Below are 15358 nucleotides of genomic sequence, written 5' to 3'. Positions count from 1 at the left end.
TTGCAAACATTTCTACATTTCTGTTTTTTTCTGTCAAATGTAGCCTTCTCATACGTAATATAATGTTTTATTGTTGTAGTGGCAGAACATAAAAGACTGGTCAGTTAGACCCTGTTGAAGGGGTAGGTGGTATTGCAGTATTTATATTTTGTATATATATATTTTGCATAGTTACCGAATTAGAGCTATTTAAGCAGCAAACAATGGAAAGCTAGACAAAATGCCTAGCCAACACCGGTAGGTGACACACAGTAGCTTAACTGTCTTCTAAATCAATGGTAAACCCATCCCTCAAGCCGGAAATTGTCAACAGGCCGGTGTTCCTGGCTTAGACATCTATTTTGATGAAATGCGTTATTTGTTATATCCGTCATAGAGGAACTGATTGTAATTAAGAGCCTCATCATAATAAATGTTTTATTGTAACTGTTCATTTAGAGAAACTCTTCAAGCTATGTTTCTCTAATTTTAATGAAAAAATAGTTCTGATACCTCAATCTTTCTTCTTACTCTGTAATGTTTATTTTTTTTTTAAATAAATTCATAATGTGGTACCTTTGTTACTGGAAAGATAAAATCTTAACTATGAATTTAAGATTATAAATACCATGAGTGTCTTTTCTTGAAACAAGATGATTCATCTTTTACAAATAACATAACAGCTTAAAAACCTTCTGACTAGCCAAAAAAGCTTGTTTAATTTAAAATACCACTCAAAATAAGATCTTTGACCAAACAAGATATTCAAGATACTGTCTAAAAGCAAATCCTTAAAGCTCAAGCAAATACAATCAAATAGGAAATATGTCTTAGCTGGTGAGTATGATGTCCCCACTGTTCGTTACTAACCGGCAACCAACATCTCATTCAGAAATGTTAGGGGGCACAATAGCCACACCCAAAGCGCAACTGCACAAATAATACAATTCTCAAACTGAGTTGAGCATTCTAAAGGTGTCAAATATGCATTTTTGAACTAGGGGATGCTATAGAGCCGATGAGGTACGCCTACACTAAATTGGGATATTAAATCAAGTGTTCAGCCAGCAAAGCACTGAAAATGTGAAGATTTTATACTATCGATCAAAATGACTCAAGTTTTGGTTTGTCTGTGGTTGCTAAGCTGGACAGTTTTTGATTGTGCTCCAAAGTAAATTATTCTAATTTGATGCAATCATGTTGCAATTGTTGTCTGACAGGTAGCCAAGGTTTTGGACACGATCCATCACTTGACTTTGGAAACCACTTTTTTTGCTAAAATTTAAATATATCAGCATGTCAATGAATATCCCCATTTTTTTTTTTTTTTAAATATAGCATTGGACTTAATTTGTTTCTTTTCAACAATTTTCCAGATGTGTGTCTTTTAGGAAGAAGTCCCTTTAAATACTTAAGTACTGAATGTATAAAATGGGTAGTGTAACCAACCGAAGGAGTCACAAAATATTGTGCACTGCAGCAACCATCATTTTTCCGCAAATAAAATAAGCTTGCCCATGTAACATTGCTGGAAGTCTGCAACAACATTGAATCGAGTCCCTCATATAAAACCACGTCACCAGTAGGGGACATCCTTTATTGAAGAAAAAGAGAAAATAATATTTGTACAAAGTTTTAAAAGTATTCTCCTGCAGTATACATAAGCACAGGCTGTAGATCTAACGAATCGGCTGATGGATAATGCTGCTGGTGGGTTGCGTCGTCTTTTTAACTGGATCTTTTTCGAAGCAGTTCCACAATCGGACCGTTTCATCAGCAGCCACACTGGCCACTGTGGAGCCATCTGGACTGAGGGCCATATTCAGAACTCTGCCTTCATGGCCTAAAGGAGCAAAATGAACACACATTGAAGTGAGAACATTGGTGGATTAAAATACACACACTTTGTAAAGTAAAACGACATTATCTTTTTTGATTTTTCCCCAAAAAGAGTAGTTTCACCAACTGTCCAACCTACCTTCAAGCTCTGCCACTTTGGTGAGAGAGGGATACTTCCATATAATTATGTTATCATGAGCAAAGCCATGTGAAGAGATCAGCTCCTTGTAGTTTGGTGCAAACAGCAATGAGGATATCTATATTAAAAACAACAACAAAAGTGTGAATAGTCAAGTGATTTCATATCTGCAAACCAAGAACAGAAAGGCTACAGGGTAGAAGGAACAAATGTGTGTGTGTTAAAATAATTTTAAAAATCACAAATAATGTTTGTCTCACTCAATTCAATTATAATAAAGGATGACAGAAAAGGTTAACTATGCCGCTGGCACCAATCCTCTCCTGAATGCCACATGAAATCATGGCTGAGTGGCTGCTGCTTCTGTGTGTCAATGTTTTAAATATCAGAATAAAGGAGAGAATTTGCTGATTTTCTGCGTAACCTTCCATCACTTAACTGTTCCACAATGCGTGGATTTTAGCGTGCAGTGAGTTAGCAGCCATGGATTTACATGCACAACATGTATAGAATTATTTCTTAACTTTATTTTACCTGAGAACGTGTGTCCAGTGCACTCATGCAATTCCCACTGCTAACATTCCAAATACGTATGTGTCGGTCACTGGTACCACCACCGGATGCTAGGATATTTGTTTGCCATGGACACCATGCCAATGCCTAAGTGGGGAAAAAGCAAAATGTAAAGTGCTATGAATTCAGAGCGGACTCATTGAAAAATATTTGGTGAAAAGAAAGGATTAAAACACCAAAATCTTCCAAATCAAAAGAACACAGCAACATATTAATTGTTCACCTTAACAGCTCCCTGGTGTTCACTGAAGCTCTGGACAGGGGTTTGCATGTTGACAGTACCCTCCTGGACACCTGGCCAGACATACACCATGTTGTCATTGCCTCCACTTGCTAAAAACCTTCCGTCGGTGGACCACTTAAGCCCACAAACCTCCTGGCTGTGGCCAATTAGGGTACAGATATGGTGTTCTGCTACACGGACATCATGATGATGAATGTGACCAGACCTTGATCCACTGCAAAAGAAGCATTTCATTAGTTAAAAAGGTCAAACCAAATGCTGACACACAAATCAGCAGCAATTCAACTTATGAATGTGTGATAGCAAGGCACAATCATTTCCTCCTCGATGGGTCTACTAAAACATCACAGGTGTTTAAGATACATTTTTCCACCTGTACTCCGTTGGTCCAGCCGTTTGGTCACATTTTGTCATGAAGATCAACTGAGTGCTTTCTCGCTTTTTTTATTTTTTCTCAAACTAGTTACTGGTCTGATTAGTTAACACTGGCCCATTTCTCCTGCAGTTGGCTTAGGTTTTGCTAGTCATATCAGGAATTATCTAGTCATTTCTGATGTGCTGGGCAAGTGAGCTACACAAGATGAGATCAAAGAGGACTAGACTTGGCTTTAGATCAATGTATCGCTAAAACAGGACAAATTAGCACTGTAGGCATAGATGACCAATTAAGTGGGGCTTCAAAAGGTGGGTGACTGGTTCAGGTTAGATACTAATGTTTATAAAAAGGTGGCTGTAACGGTTGTCTCGGATTTACCCTCAAATGTTGTGAAAGAGCCAATACAACTTCATAAATGGGTCACACCATTTGGTTTGACAATTTCACCACAATCACCAATGCATATGGTTAAACTTAAGGGGATAGGGCCTAAACACATGCAGAACATGTGGAATTCCTCAAAGAAATAGGAGCAAAGGGCAAGGTGTGGGTACATGAGATGGTGAGGAAGAGGGTAGTGATTGAAAACAGCTGCACTTGTGATATGGTCGTCAATAGTTTAATGCAGAATCTGGTGTTGAGCCAATACTGTACATCTCTATTCACCCTGTATGAACCACTGTTAAAGCTTTAAAGATCCCCCCCTCCCCTTCCGATGAGCCCGGTGCGCTTTGATGGTCAAACACCAGAGCAGCACAGCACAAAACTAAAGTGAAAACTACCGGACTTTGATTTCTAAAGCAAAGTACTGCTCGAAAAGAATTTGAACACTGTTCAACATCTAGTGATCGAGAAAACTATCGCCATATTTCCACACAATTTTAGGTAAGAGTGGGCCTGAAGCTGATTAGCAAAACAATAACACAATGAGATCAGTTGGTAAGTTAGCAGAGAAGCCAACAGCTAATCACTAGGTCTACGATTTAGCTACAGTCAACTCCTCCACACTTGAACTCACTTCCTTGTTTGTTTAAATCTCAAATGAAATAATAATGCCTACTACTCCGGTTGGGTGTCGGACATGCAGTAAAATGTTAGAAATACAGTTTTACCACTGTTCCGTCTCTTGTTCCAACCACTTACTTCTTTGCCGTTCTACCTTTGGCAGAGCACACAAAAGAGAACAAACTTCCCGGCTTCCAGTAGTTACTGTGCATTGTGTGAGGGTGCGCCAAGCTTGCCACTAGGATTAGGCACTAATAAGGATTGTGTTACGAGAATCTCTCATCTTCTAACAACGGAAAAGAGCTTTGCATTAAGCTCTCCTATGTTGAGAGAATAGTACAGTCAATGGGTTCCTAGCTAGCATCTTTTCAGCATATTTGACAGATGACTGTACCTTGTAAGGACGTGGTCATTCCAGGAGAGAGTGCTGACTCTGGCTGTGTGACTGGACATGCTGCGTAGTCGTTTCTGGTGTTCCACATCCCACAACTACATATAAATGTTGGGAAATTTACATTTACAGAGAAGCCTAGGTAGACACACTTATGACGGTCAACAAATTCAATTTTCTGGCAAAAAATCAAAACAAGGAACAGTTACTATACCTGCACTTTACAATCACTGGTGCCTACAGCGAGAAAAGTCCCATCTTTGCTCCACGATACTGAGCTGACGTAATCATCTGGCTCCATCCTCATCAAAAGCATTATGGTACCAGTGGCCGCATCCCATAAATAGACTGTGTTACTCAGGCCCACAGCCAATATGTTACGGCTACCCCAGTCCATCAGATGCAGATCTGTAATGTGAGTCATAAGTACATGCAGATGTACAATTTGAGTCCTAGGTCCAGTCATTAGATGCAGATATACAATGAGTCATAAATTTGGTCATTTAAATAAAAAATTAAAAAATAAAAAAAAAAAACTCAAATAACTACATGTAATGAAGAATCAATTGTATTTAATACTAATAAACTCACAGAAATCATTTCGGATGTCCGGGGCATCAAGGATACGCTCTGGCACAGTCGAGATGTATCTGCTTTTCTTGGAAGAGGCCGGTGTGGGCACTTGACTGTAGAGTACTTTTAAATTATTCTGATAACCTGAGGTGAGAAAATGGGTCTGTTAACATGGAGAAATAGTGTACTGTCCATTTGTTTTTATAATAGTGTACTGTCCAAATATTAAAAGTACATTCTGCCATTCTGGTGGAAAGTTGTTGATATTTTAGCTCAACGGCCAAACAAGTTATCCCCCTCCCTTCTGTGCTCTTTAAATAGCGTGTTCATCAGCTGAAAGAGTATGTAATAAAATATGCACGCGTGTCTTCCAGAAAAATGTGACATCTTTTGCCAGGCTCTCATCATGTCTGGGTGTATGTGTGATGCACATGAAAAATCCAAGTACTAGTTGTTGTGTACAGATATACCTTCAGGTGCATTGAGTGGTTTTCCACTCAAGTGCAAGATCTTTGCCTCCTCAAGGTCATATCCATTAAGGTTCAGAGACCAAGCCTTTTGGTTTTGCTGCCCAAAAAAAAGACGACATTTTTGATCAGACAACAAGAGGGATTGAAAGCATTTCCTGATCAAGTAAAGGCCACTACAAGGAAAAGGGACTATACCGTTGATGTGTTTGCCTCAATCTGGTCATTCTCCTTTGACAGCAAAAAGCTGGCCACATCCATCTGTTTGTTATTTCGAGTGGGAATGTATCGGTCACCGCCTACTTTCGAAGGTGTAGACTGAGTTTTCCCATTTTTACCTAATCAAGGGAAAACAAACATTCTCTTACAAAAGGAACCAGAGACTTGCTTTAATATTATTATGGAATTTAAAATCACGTCATTCTTGAGTATACCTGGCGTTTTGTTGGGGGTCTTGGATGAACTGACTGATCGGTTTCCAGGTGAAAGAGGAGCCTTAGCTGACGATGTAGATGCTTTCCTCTGCCACCTGGCCATTGGAGCATTTGTAATTGGCATGTCAAGCTTCAGAACGTTGTGAATGTCGTTCTCGAAACCAAACTGGGCCATGGTGACAATGTTTCTCGATGTTCTGAGTACAGGGATGAAAACATTTGCAATCTTAAGCACATACGCTAATGTTTACCAAAGCGATATAACAAACATGTTCTATATCTCGCCAAAATGGACCAAAAGTGTCCATATTGACCGTTAGGCTAGTTGGTTTAAAGGGTCGTTGTAAACATTTAACTGGCAATGGTGTAATCTGTGTCACCCATCATTCACACCGTCTTAGTTTGATTGTTCCATCAATATTAGTCACTAGATTTCCAAACAAACCGCTAAATGCATTCATGAAAATGTGTTGGTCACATATCTTGGCTGGCTAACGTCTGCTGAAGCTGCGCAGCCCTCCTAATGTTAACAGGAATTATCCCCATTTAGCAAATACAATGTTAATATCGATAACCCTCCGTAATCACGCTGTTGCGTAGAATATTAAATGTTAAGATAGTGGTAGGTTAACGTTAAGATACGGCGATTCAAAGGCGTATTAACACGGGGAGACAATACACGTTAATGTCTTGGCTTGGTTTTCTCGAAAGCTAACGTCAACTTCCTCAATATTACATGATCTGTGCGGTTATGTTGCTAACAATCCTTCAGGTAGTACATGCATGCAACGTTAGCCAATCATAATTGTAGCTTAATCTTGATTAGTTTGGAAAAAGCAGACATTTGAGCAAGCAAAGTTAAATATTCGCGTCAACGTTCTTGAAACAGGAAAGATCCTAACAGGTGTTAACTAGACAGGCAAGTTGGATACTTATTTGACTTTTTACTCACCCCGATATGTGTTGAAACAGTATTAAAACTTAAAATAATTTGAAGAACTTTACAAGTCTGCAGGCTTTCGGGTCTGGCTTCACTGTGATTCCTTGGTGCTTGGACACTCAGTTTAAATGACTGAAATGCTTTAACGTGATTGGTGAATTCAAACCAAATCGGCTTCTTCTTCGTCTTGTTTTTTTGGGCGGTCAGCTAACAACTTAGCTATGATGCATTACCGCCACCTTCTGAACTGGAGTGTGAGTCAAGATGACTACGTGACCAAACCAACTCACTTCAAAACCCACTTCGCTAGAATTCCCATGTAATATGGTTGTTTGTTCTCTTCAAGATAAGAATTTCCTATTAATATTCGCCTATAAGCCTAATATTTGCCTCCCTTGATGTGACCGGGGATCACAAGTGTTCTCACAACAACCACGCAGTTAACTTCCTAAATGGTGTGTGGGGCATGCTTTAGTGTGACCACAATAAACTCCTCCACGCACCAGGTCTTAATCTTCGGGTACGCCTTGTGGCATGCAGGTGTAATATAGTATACTATATAGTATATATACTATATATAGTATAGTTCTAATATTTTCTGATGAAAAAAAAAGAAAAGTGAATTTTGACACACACTCTAATGCCCATTTTTTTTAGGACAATAGCGGCTGGCGGAAACTGCCAATTCCGCCCAGACAGGTTGTCTAAACTGGCTATAAACAAAATTCTCTGCAGAGCCGTGGACTTTTGAACTTGGGTGTGGCGAAATATTCGTCTCTGACCGGAAACATTAGAATGCACCAATCACAAACCATCATTGCCCAAGTTTTTATTTATTTATCTGCATTTATATTACTTTATTTGAAGAGTGGAGCATTATGTCTGTCAACAAATTTCTGTATTAGGAAGGAAGCAGGAAGCAAACTGTGTCACGTGTTAATGCAGTCTATCCTCGAAGTTAACATATATCCAGGCATGCTTTAAAAAAAAGAATACAATGTTTTAAAGGTTGAACCCCTTGAAGAGAAAAAGAGGTCGTCTAATTGGTCAGACTTCAACTAAATGCTCAGTAAGCAGAAAACAAGTGGCATGATGTAAATACACAATAAATAAAATTTCTTGTTATTTCTATTCGCATACTGTAGTCTAATTTGACTTTGTCTTTTTCTACAGGCTCAATATCACATAGGTTACCCTGATTAACAATATAACAGTCAGTTTGGAGGAATTTTAAAACAGGTCCGACCAGCTACAATTATGTTTCAATTAATGTAATTGTTTGGGACAATAGAGGGTTTATTCCTTGTAAAACTATCCAGAAACCACTGCAATTAAAGGGATTGCTCGACAATGCTATTGGTCGGCTTTAACCAAACCAAGACCAGACTGCTTCAAGAGGCGCAGCCGGTGTACCCCTCCCTAAGGACTGAGCGAATTGACAAACAGCATCAGACACTCTGCTTACCTTCTTAAGCTCCGCAATGCAGCGACTTCAGATTCTGCTGCTGCCCCATCACCTATCAGATCTGCCCGTGTCACATTGCTCTACCAGAAAGGTATGTAGATACCGTACCTTGTGAGCAGGTGCCGGATAAATGTGGGTGCAAATGTGTATGAATAGTAATACTGTCTTCACGAAGGCCACCCAAATAACATTGGTACTATCGTGACAACAGCACCAATAATATGTTGGGGATCTCACCAGATTGGACAGGCATCAATCATTCAATACAACAGCAGATCAATTAAGTTGAGGACATGGGGGCACTACACAAAGTGTAGTGTCCACCAAAGTGGTCAAAATAAAGATGAGACACAAATCAGTCTCATAAAATATGTTAAACTATCAATTTGGAACTCTGATTAATAATTACATTAATAACTACAACCAAAGTTACCTTATTAATAGCAAGGCTGAAGGTCTTAGGAGTTCTGAATAGAAGAGGTTGGCAGCATAACAAATCTAACTAAATGTATCTAACTAATTAATAAAATGGTAGTGTGAGTGTGAAAGAGAGAGAGTGTGTGTGTGCAAGCTTATGTGCTCAGTGTGTGTTGTTGGGTGCGTGCCAGAAAGAATGTGTGTGTGTGTTTCTTTGTTCAGTCACCAGAGTTCCATGTGCATGTGTGTGCACGTTCGTGATCATACAGGTGATATGAACAAAGGCCTATATGAAGTGTGAAGTTCAAGTGTTCTCCTTGCAAAATGGTTAGTGATGCATGCAAGACCCTATGTGAATATGAAGCAATACTAACTAATAGTAATAATAACTAATACTAGGTAGAGTTAGTAGTGAGTATGTTAGTGTATCTGTAAAAGCCCAGTTATATCAGAGTTTCCAGTCCTTAGGGAAAAGGTCCTATTTTCAATGGTTTAAACTGGCAGAAGGGATATGGGAGGCCGCTAATGCACACATAGAACGTACGATGAGACATTTTCAAGCCCAGGCAAACCGAAGACGTCAAGAGTCTCCAGTTCCGCTCCTCGATTCTAGGCGATACAGGGGTGGATGCTACAGTATCTTATAGACTGGGAGAGGATTGTCCCGAGGAGCGCAGCTGGATCCCAATGGGAGAACTGAAAAGGGATTTTTATCGCTCTTGACTGGATCGCCCAGCTCCGAGGCCAGGGTGTTGCCCTGGGGCGTTGCCGACCGGGGACGATGCCGACCGGGCCTAGGGAGGGGTGTGCTGTCAGTACCCAGGCTTCCCGGACTATTGACCAAGGTGTTTGCTTTTGCTCTGAGCTCCCTGATTTTATGCACCTGTCCCTTGTGTATAAAAACCTACTCCTTCTTGTTCTGTGTTATCTGGTCTCGTCTGTCTGTGAGTTTTCGCTCCTTCGTTTCCCTACGATATTGAGGCCCCTGTGCCTGTTTAAGTTCTATTAAAATCTCAGTGTTGAGCATGTGCGCCTCATCTCCTTCATTTTACGGACACAAGCGTGACAGGGCCTAAGACTGCTGAAGTGATTTTCATAATTGATAATAGTGAAGGTTAGAAAGATTGCCCTTAACCCACTCATCATTATTTTGTAAAATATTTTTTTACCGCTAGTGATTACACAGAAATTGCTCCGCCACAAATGATATTCAGGTACTATTAATGTTTAACAGCAGCGTTAAACGTGACACAACATTATCCACAGCGGTAACGTAAAGGACTGATATTACACATTACAAACAGACATAATCGATAGGTTTTTACCAGGGTTAGGGGAAATTACAGCAGCTTACGCAAGCTAACTAGCTAGCTACTATGGTGTTTGGTTATCTCAGGCTAGCACCCTTACAAACACACAGACACACACACACACACACAAACACACAGTCAGCAATGCAGGCGGTTCATTTTGTCATTAGGGTGGCCCTTAAAAGACAATTATGTCAGTCATGAGTACGGTGTTGACCACCGAGTTTAAATGAACTCCGTCCCTCCAGTAAAGAGGCATGTAGAGGCGGAGGTTGTTTTGCCTCACTCATGCCTAACTGCTCGAGGAACGAGCTCACCACTTTGTTACCATTTATCCTGGACTTATCGAGGTGGCCCGGGGCGTCACAGGTTCCCCTCATCCACACTCTGCATTCATGAGAAAAACGCCCCGGGGAACAGAGACACCACCGAGGCAAGATCATCTCTGATTCTGCTGATGAGCGCTGTGCCCTTGGTGTATCCTATATCATTTCCACCAATGTGAATAAGTTAAATCTGTAGGGCGTCCTGTTGCCCCTTGACTGTCTACAACAAGGGGCAACCTCTCTGACCAAGCCACTCCACCTTGCAGGGTAGAGAGAGATTCAGGACCCCTTGAGCCCGGGCATGGCACTCAAGCCAGTAAATCCACAAAGTACCTACAAGACAAATTGTGGGCACAGCCGTCATGGTTGAAATAAAGAGAAAATGTTTGTGACCTTGACTTTGAAGTCCTTTGTGTGTATCCATACACATGAGAGATGCTTATGTGTGAAGATGGCCCGAGTTGGCCACCCCACGATGTGGGATGTATGCTTGGTTGGAATGGGGTTGCAGATGGGAAACACACACAGCGCAGGAGACGGTGGCTTTCTTAAAAAATAGCTATTTATTTACACGAAAACAGACATTTACCAACTGAACAAAACTAAAGTCCAAATCTGTGGTCACGAATCTCACAAGTACCTTGCCGCATCTTTTTCCCAGCATGTTCAATCTTCTCCCCTCACTAGACAGTAAGGCACACAGCCTAAATTGGTCCAATCAATGTCAATTGGACTCCATGTGGGGGTACCCAGACGCAACCATTGGGGTAGGGGAGTCCAAGGTTCTCTCCCTCTTGGGCCATGGCGAGAAGGGCGATGGATTTCACCTTCTCACTATATGATTGGATTAAATATTGCGCATTTAATGGTTTTTAATGTATGACATGTTTGAAAGATAATCATTAATGCATAGTACGCTATCACAGATTTGATATAACAAACTGCTGCAATAGTTTATCTCTTCACTGCCACTCTGAGTTGCAAATGCAAATACGACAGCCTGAGGTGCTAGCCAATCAAATCCCGCTTATGCTAACATCCATAGAGAGCGAGACCGAAAAAAAAGATGGCAGACCAAACTATGTAGATGGTCGTATTTGTACATAAAAGTAGTTTGTTTGACATTTTTTTGCTTACATTTTTTTAAAGTTACCAAGAAAGCTTGTAACTATTAACTTTTTATTTGACATCGTGTGAAAGTTCGATTAACAAGTCAGTTGTGAATTTAGCTGTATAACTTTACAGAATAATAAAATAAAAAAAGAGATCGAAAAAGTAAAGGTTGTGGTATTAGCCAATCAAACGGATCGTTTCTCCATTCAGGTCAGGTGACTGGTTTTAACCAATCATTACTTATTAGAATTACTTCCGGGTATACTGATCGTCTACCCTTCCACCCATCATCTACCAACAGACTCCCATACTCTATTTGAATTAAGTTTTGCCCTTAATGCCCTCTTTTGGTCATTGGAACCTATTGACCAACAAGACCAACTGACATTTGAACTCCCCAAACTGTTTGACTATTGTCTAAAAAACACTGGTTTAAAGCCGTTGGGTCATTTAATTAGGTATTTTTTAACTAATTCTGGATTGTTTTCTGTAACCCAGCCATTGGTTTAGTTGTTGAAGACAGTGCCCCCTCCTCTCCTCCACCAGATGTCACATAATCTACCTAGCAGCTGGGTCACTTTAACACAGTTGTTTCACTATTTGAGCTGTAAAGTCGTTACTCTCTGTCCTGCTCAACAGTTTTCAACTTTTAACATGCACTGAAAAATGGATGATTGATACTTTTGCAGCTTGCAAGCTAAAGTTGTTGATAGTACTTAGCCTAACATTAAACTTGTTAAATGCCATATAAGTGTGTCATCCTGATATAAAGCCTGTTTTCAAAGTGTCATGTTAGTCCAAATCAATGACTGTATAAAAAGTTGAGCCTCTATATACAGTCAATGTTCCAAACCAATCACTGAGATCCCCAAAGATGGACATGAAATTCTTGCTATGGATTTCTCTAGCCATTCCTAGCTAATGTATTGTGTTTTAATATGAACTAAAATATGCTTTGAATTTGCTGGGTGAAATAACCCATCTGGCTGGCTTAAAATACCAATGCTAACCCAACTGAATGGGCTAGGTTGACCAAGCATTGGGCTGATCCTAATATCCCAGTGACTGGGTAAAAATAATAACCCATTTTGGTGGGTTAAAATAACCCAGTGTTGTGTTGGTCCAATATTTACCCAGTGGTTACCCAGTGGTTGGGATAAAAACAACCCAATTTGGTTGTTTTCAAACCAGCATTTTTAGAGTGTAGGAGTTCTACTGCCGTTGTTTCGCTCACAGCTTACTTTTGCAAATTCTGCGAAAACCCATTTACATTTTTTTTGGGGGGGGTTCTTCGGACCCTGAAAGTGTTAAAATGCAAACACTAAAAACTACTGACTGCTGGTCTATTCCCATACTCTATTATGTAGTAGTTTATCAAATAAATGCACTCTATGGCTCTATTTTTCAATTTGCATGCAATTTCATCTCCACCACCTTTTTACATTTTTATAACTTGCACCTTTGGGGGTACTTTCCTTAAATTATAAATGGCGATTTTGGGTTGTCAATGAATACAAATAATGAAACATGGCTCTGCTTTCATTACATCTGTTTTAATCAAATCAACTCTAAATGAATCAAATCACTTGATCATTTATCACTCTATTTTTTATTTCACATGCATTTATATCACCTCAATTTTTATCAATTAATTGTTGTTATTTTCATCCTTCATAGAAAACCTGCTAAATTACCCGCTTTGACGTCCATGCTATAGATGGCGGTAATGCGCTATATGGCGTTCGATTCGAACGAAGAAGTAGAAGAAGTGATTAGTAATGGAGGATATTGTGGTGTAGAACTAACCAAATCACAACCTGTGTTACATTGACAGACTTGCAATACTCGGAGGTGAGTGGAACTGGTCAACTTTAAGCATGCATTGTCGATTAAAATTAATCTGTTAACTGTAATGTATACTATGTATGAAGCAAGAAATAGGATAACGTTGGCTTGTGCTAGCTCTCGATGCTATGTTATTTTGCTAGCTAGCTAACGTTACCTGGCATTTCCCTCTCGCGAGGTCAACATTAAGCTAGTGAAACCTATATCGGGGAGAAGCATAGCTAACACTGTATGTAAAGAAAGTCAACACTCTTGCTTCTAGGAAAACCATACACCACACTGTCTAATGAACTGTGTGTAGTTTTATCTAGCTGGTAACATATATATGCTTTTCATTCCCCACTAAAAGTTCGATGACCGTAATATAATTCAGCTTGTAACTTGTAAAGTGAAAGTGAAGGCTACACTGGCCAGTAATGTAAACTCAGAAGCTTCATAAGGTTTATGGTAGATTGTGCACTACTATAGCAGCTGACGTTGGCTTTGATCAAAGTTCTGGTTTTGTGTTGACCGTGTACTAGAGACCATGTAACATTGTCATCTATGCTGCAGTTTTAGTGAGCGTATGTAAGGCATCAAACGATTTACTTTGAAGGCCACCAGTTCCAAAACTTTGTAACGTTACCCCTGATTACACATTTTCAGGGTTGTCAATTCCTTGCCTACCTCACATTTTAACTAAGACAGTATTTCAAATATTAACAGCATGAAAGGCTATCAAGTGAAATAAAACGACTGATTGAAAAAAGTGAAAAAAGTGATTAAAAATGCATGGGTAGGTTTTTACACTATGGTGCCAGACATGACAAAATCAGTCCAGTTGGTCAAAACAACTAAAAGTTGTGTTATTGTCATTATTACTCTCTTTGAAATGAGATACAATTTGTTAGATGTGGTGCAGCCAATCCAGAAACGTTATCATCTTAACAGAAAATCAACCGCCTCTGGCTGGGTCTCCAGTCCAAAACTAGCCCATATGCTGCAAAATGACACAAATCATTTGGTCCAGCCCAGTTCTGGTCCACACACTGTAAAATTACTTATTGTTTCTTTTGGCCTAGATCACTGTAAAACGTGATCTGGCTTAATGTCTGTTTGGTCCCCAGGCCAGATGTGGCCAAGGTCCAGCCTAAAGTAGCCTACTTCATTTTAGCAGGGAAACATCCTCAAATTAAGCTTGATAGCATATGGCCATGTGAAGGACATTTGAACACCTGTGTCTTTCCCACTAGCCATCCAGATTAGGTCCTATGTCGTTTGTGTTCTGGGATGGAACACCCTGCAAAAATGGATGAAAAGCTTTCACATCATGGCATTGCCGGCTATACTGCCAAAAGACACCAGTTAGGGTGTGAGCAAGATTCTATCAGTGTCAGCTGGGCTGTTGGTGGTGTTTGCAAGGTTTTTTGCATGCCTTTTAGGTAGTTAGCTTGCTAGTTTTGGAACAGAATTCCTTACTGCTGCTTTAACATAAACCAGCTAATGCACACCCTGGTAGTTGTGCAACTTATTTTCTTAGTTTTTAGGCCCATCAACTGTATCTGGACACCTGTCTAAAGTATTTGACATGTTGATTGTTCTCCATTACTTGATCAAGATACCATTGCACATTTTTATCAGCCCAAGCAAAGCCCTGATTTAGTGTGCAGACTTTCTGTTGATTTAGCGTGCAGATTATTTTATAGTGACTAGTTGTCTTGTTTTGGCACTGAACCTCTCTTACCTGACTCTGCTAATCCTGCCGTTTACCTTGATACCGCCTCAAGCACCAGTTAGCCCTATTTGGCCCAAGGGTAATCGGTGGGTCAAGAGCCCCTAGCCGCTTGCCCCGATGAGGCACGATCAAGCCCCATAAGTGATGATGGAAACACACCTTGCATTGGCATGCACTAGCTCGCTGGCATTTGGCCCGATAGCAGAAA

The 15358-nt window shown here is 40.1% G+C and overlaps 2 protein-coding genes across 2 annotated transcripts in view; one reads left to right on the top strand and one right to left on the bottom strand.

The window, feature by feature from the left end:
- Nucleotides 1-1545: 1545 nt before the first annotated feature.
- cdc20 (cell division cycle 20 homolog) lies at nt 1546-7099 on the bottom strand. The gene is made up of 11 exons (XM_042704154.1): nt 6973-7099; nt 6021-6217; nt 5785-5924; nt 5590-5686; nt 5138-5263; nt 4761-4954; nt 4550-4644; nt 2754-2988; nt 2492-2617; nt 1958-2075; nt 1546-1822 (listed from the first exon to the last, which is right to left on the bottom strand). The coding sequence occupies exons 2-11, from the start codon at nt 6193-6195 to the stop codon at nt 1659-1661; spliced, it is 1470 nt and encodes a 489-aa protein (XP_042560088.1). The 5' UTR covers nt 6196-6217; nt 6973-7099; the 3' UTR covers nt 1546-1658.
- Nucleotides 7100-13325: 6226 nt separating this feature from the next.
- The window catches only part of kdm4ab (lysine (K)-specific demethylase 4A, genome duplicate b), a 30757-nt gene continuing 28724 nt past the window's right edge, over nt 13326-15358 (top strand). The window contains exon 1 of the mRNA XM_042704153.1: nt 13326-13442. The gene's annotated coding sequence lies outside the window, so the exon portion shown is untranslated. The remainder of the gene's footprint in view (nt 13443-15358) is intronic.

This window comes from Clupea harengus, unplaced genomic scaffold (assembly GCF_900700415.2).
Source record: "Clupea harengus unplaced genomic scaffold, Ch_v2.0.2, whole genome shotgun sequence".
NCBI lineage: Eukaryota > Metazoa > Chordata > Actinopteri > Clupeiformes > Clupeidae > Clupea > Clupea harengus.
The sequence above is the reverse complement of the archived record's forward strand: the minus strand, read 5'-3'. Positions and strand labels throughout refer to the sequence as shown.

Excerpts from the sequence above, each read along its gene's own strand:
- cdc20 (XM_042704154.1), bottom strand. The coding sequence starts at position 6,195 with ATGGCCCAGTTTGGTTTCGAGAACGACATTCACAACGTTCTGAAGCTT. Across the intron at positions 4,955-5,137 it reads GGACATCCGAAATGATTTCT|ATCTGCATCTGATGGACTGG; the intron begins GTGAGTTTATTA and ends CTCACATTACAG. Across the intron at positions 2,989-4,549 it reads AATGACCACGTCCTTACAAG|TGGATCAAGGTCTGGTCACA; the intron begins GTACAGTCATCT and ends CTTCTTTTGCAG.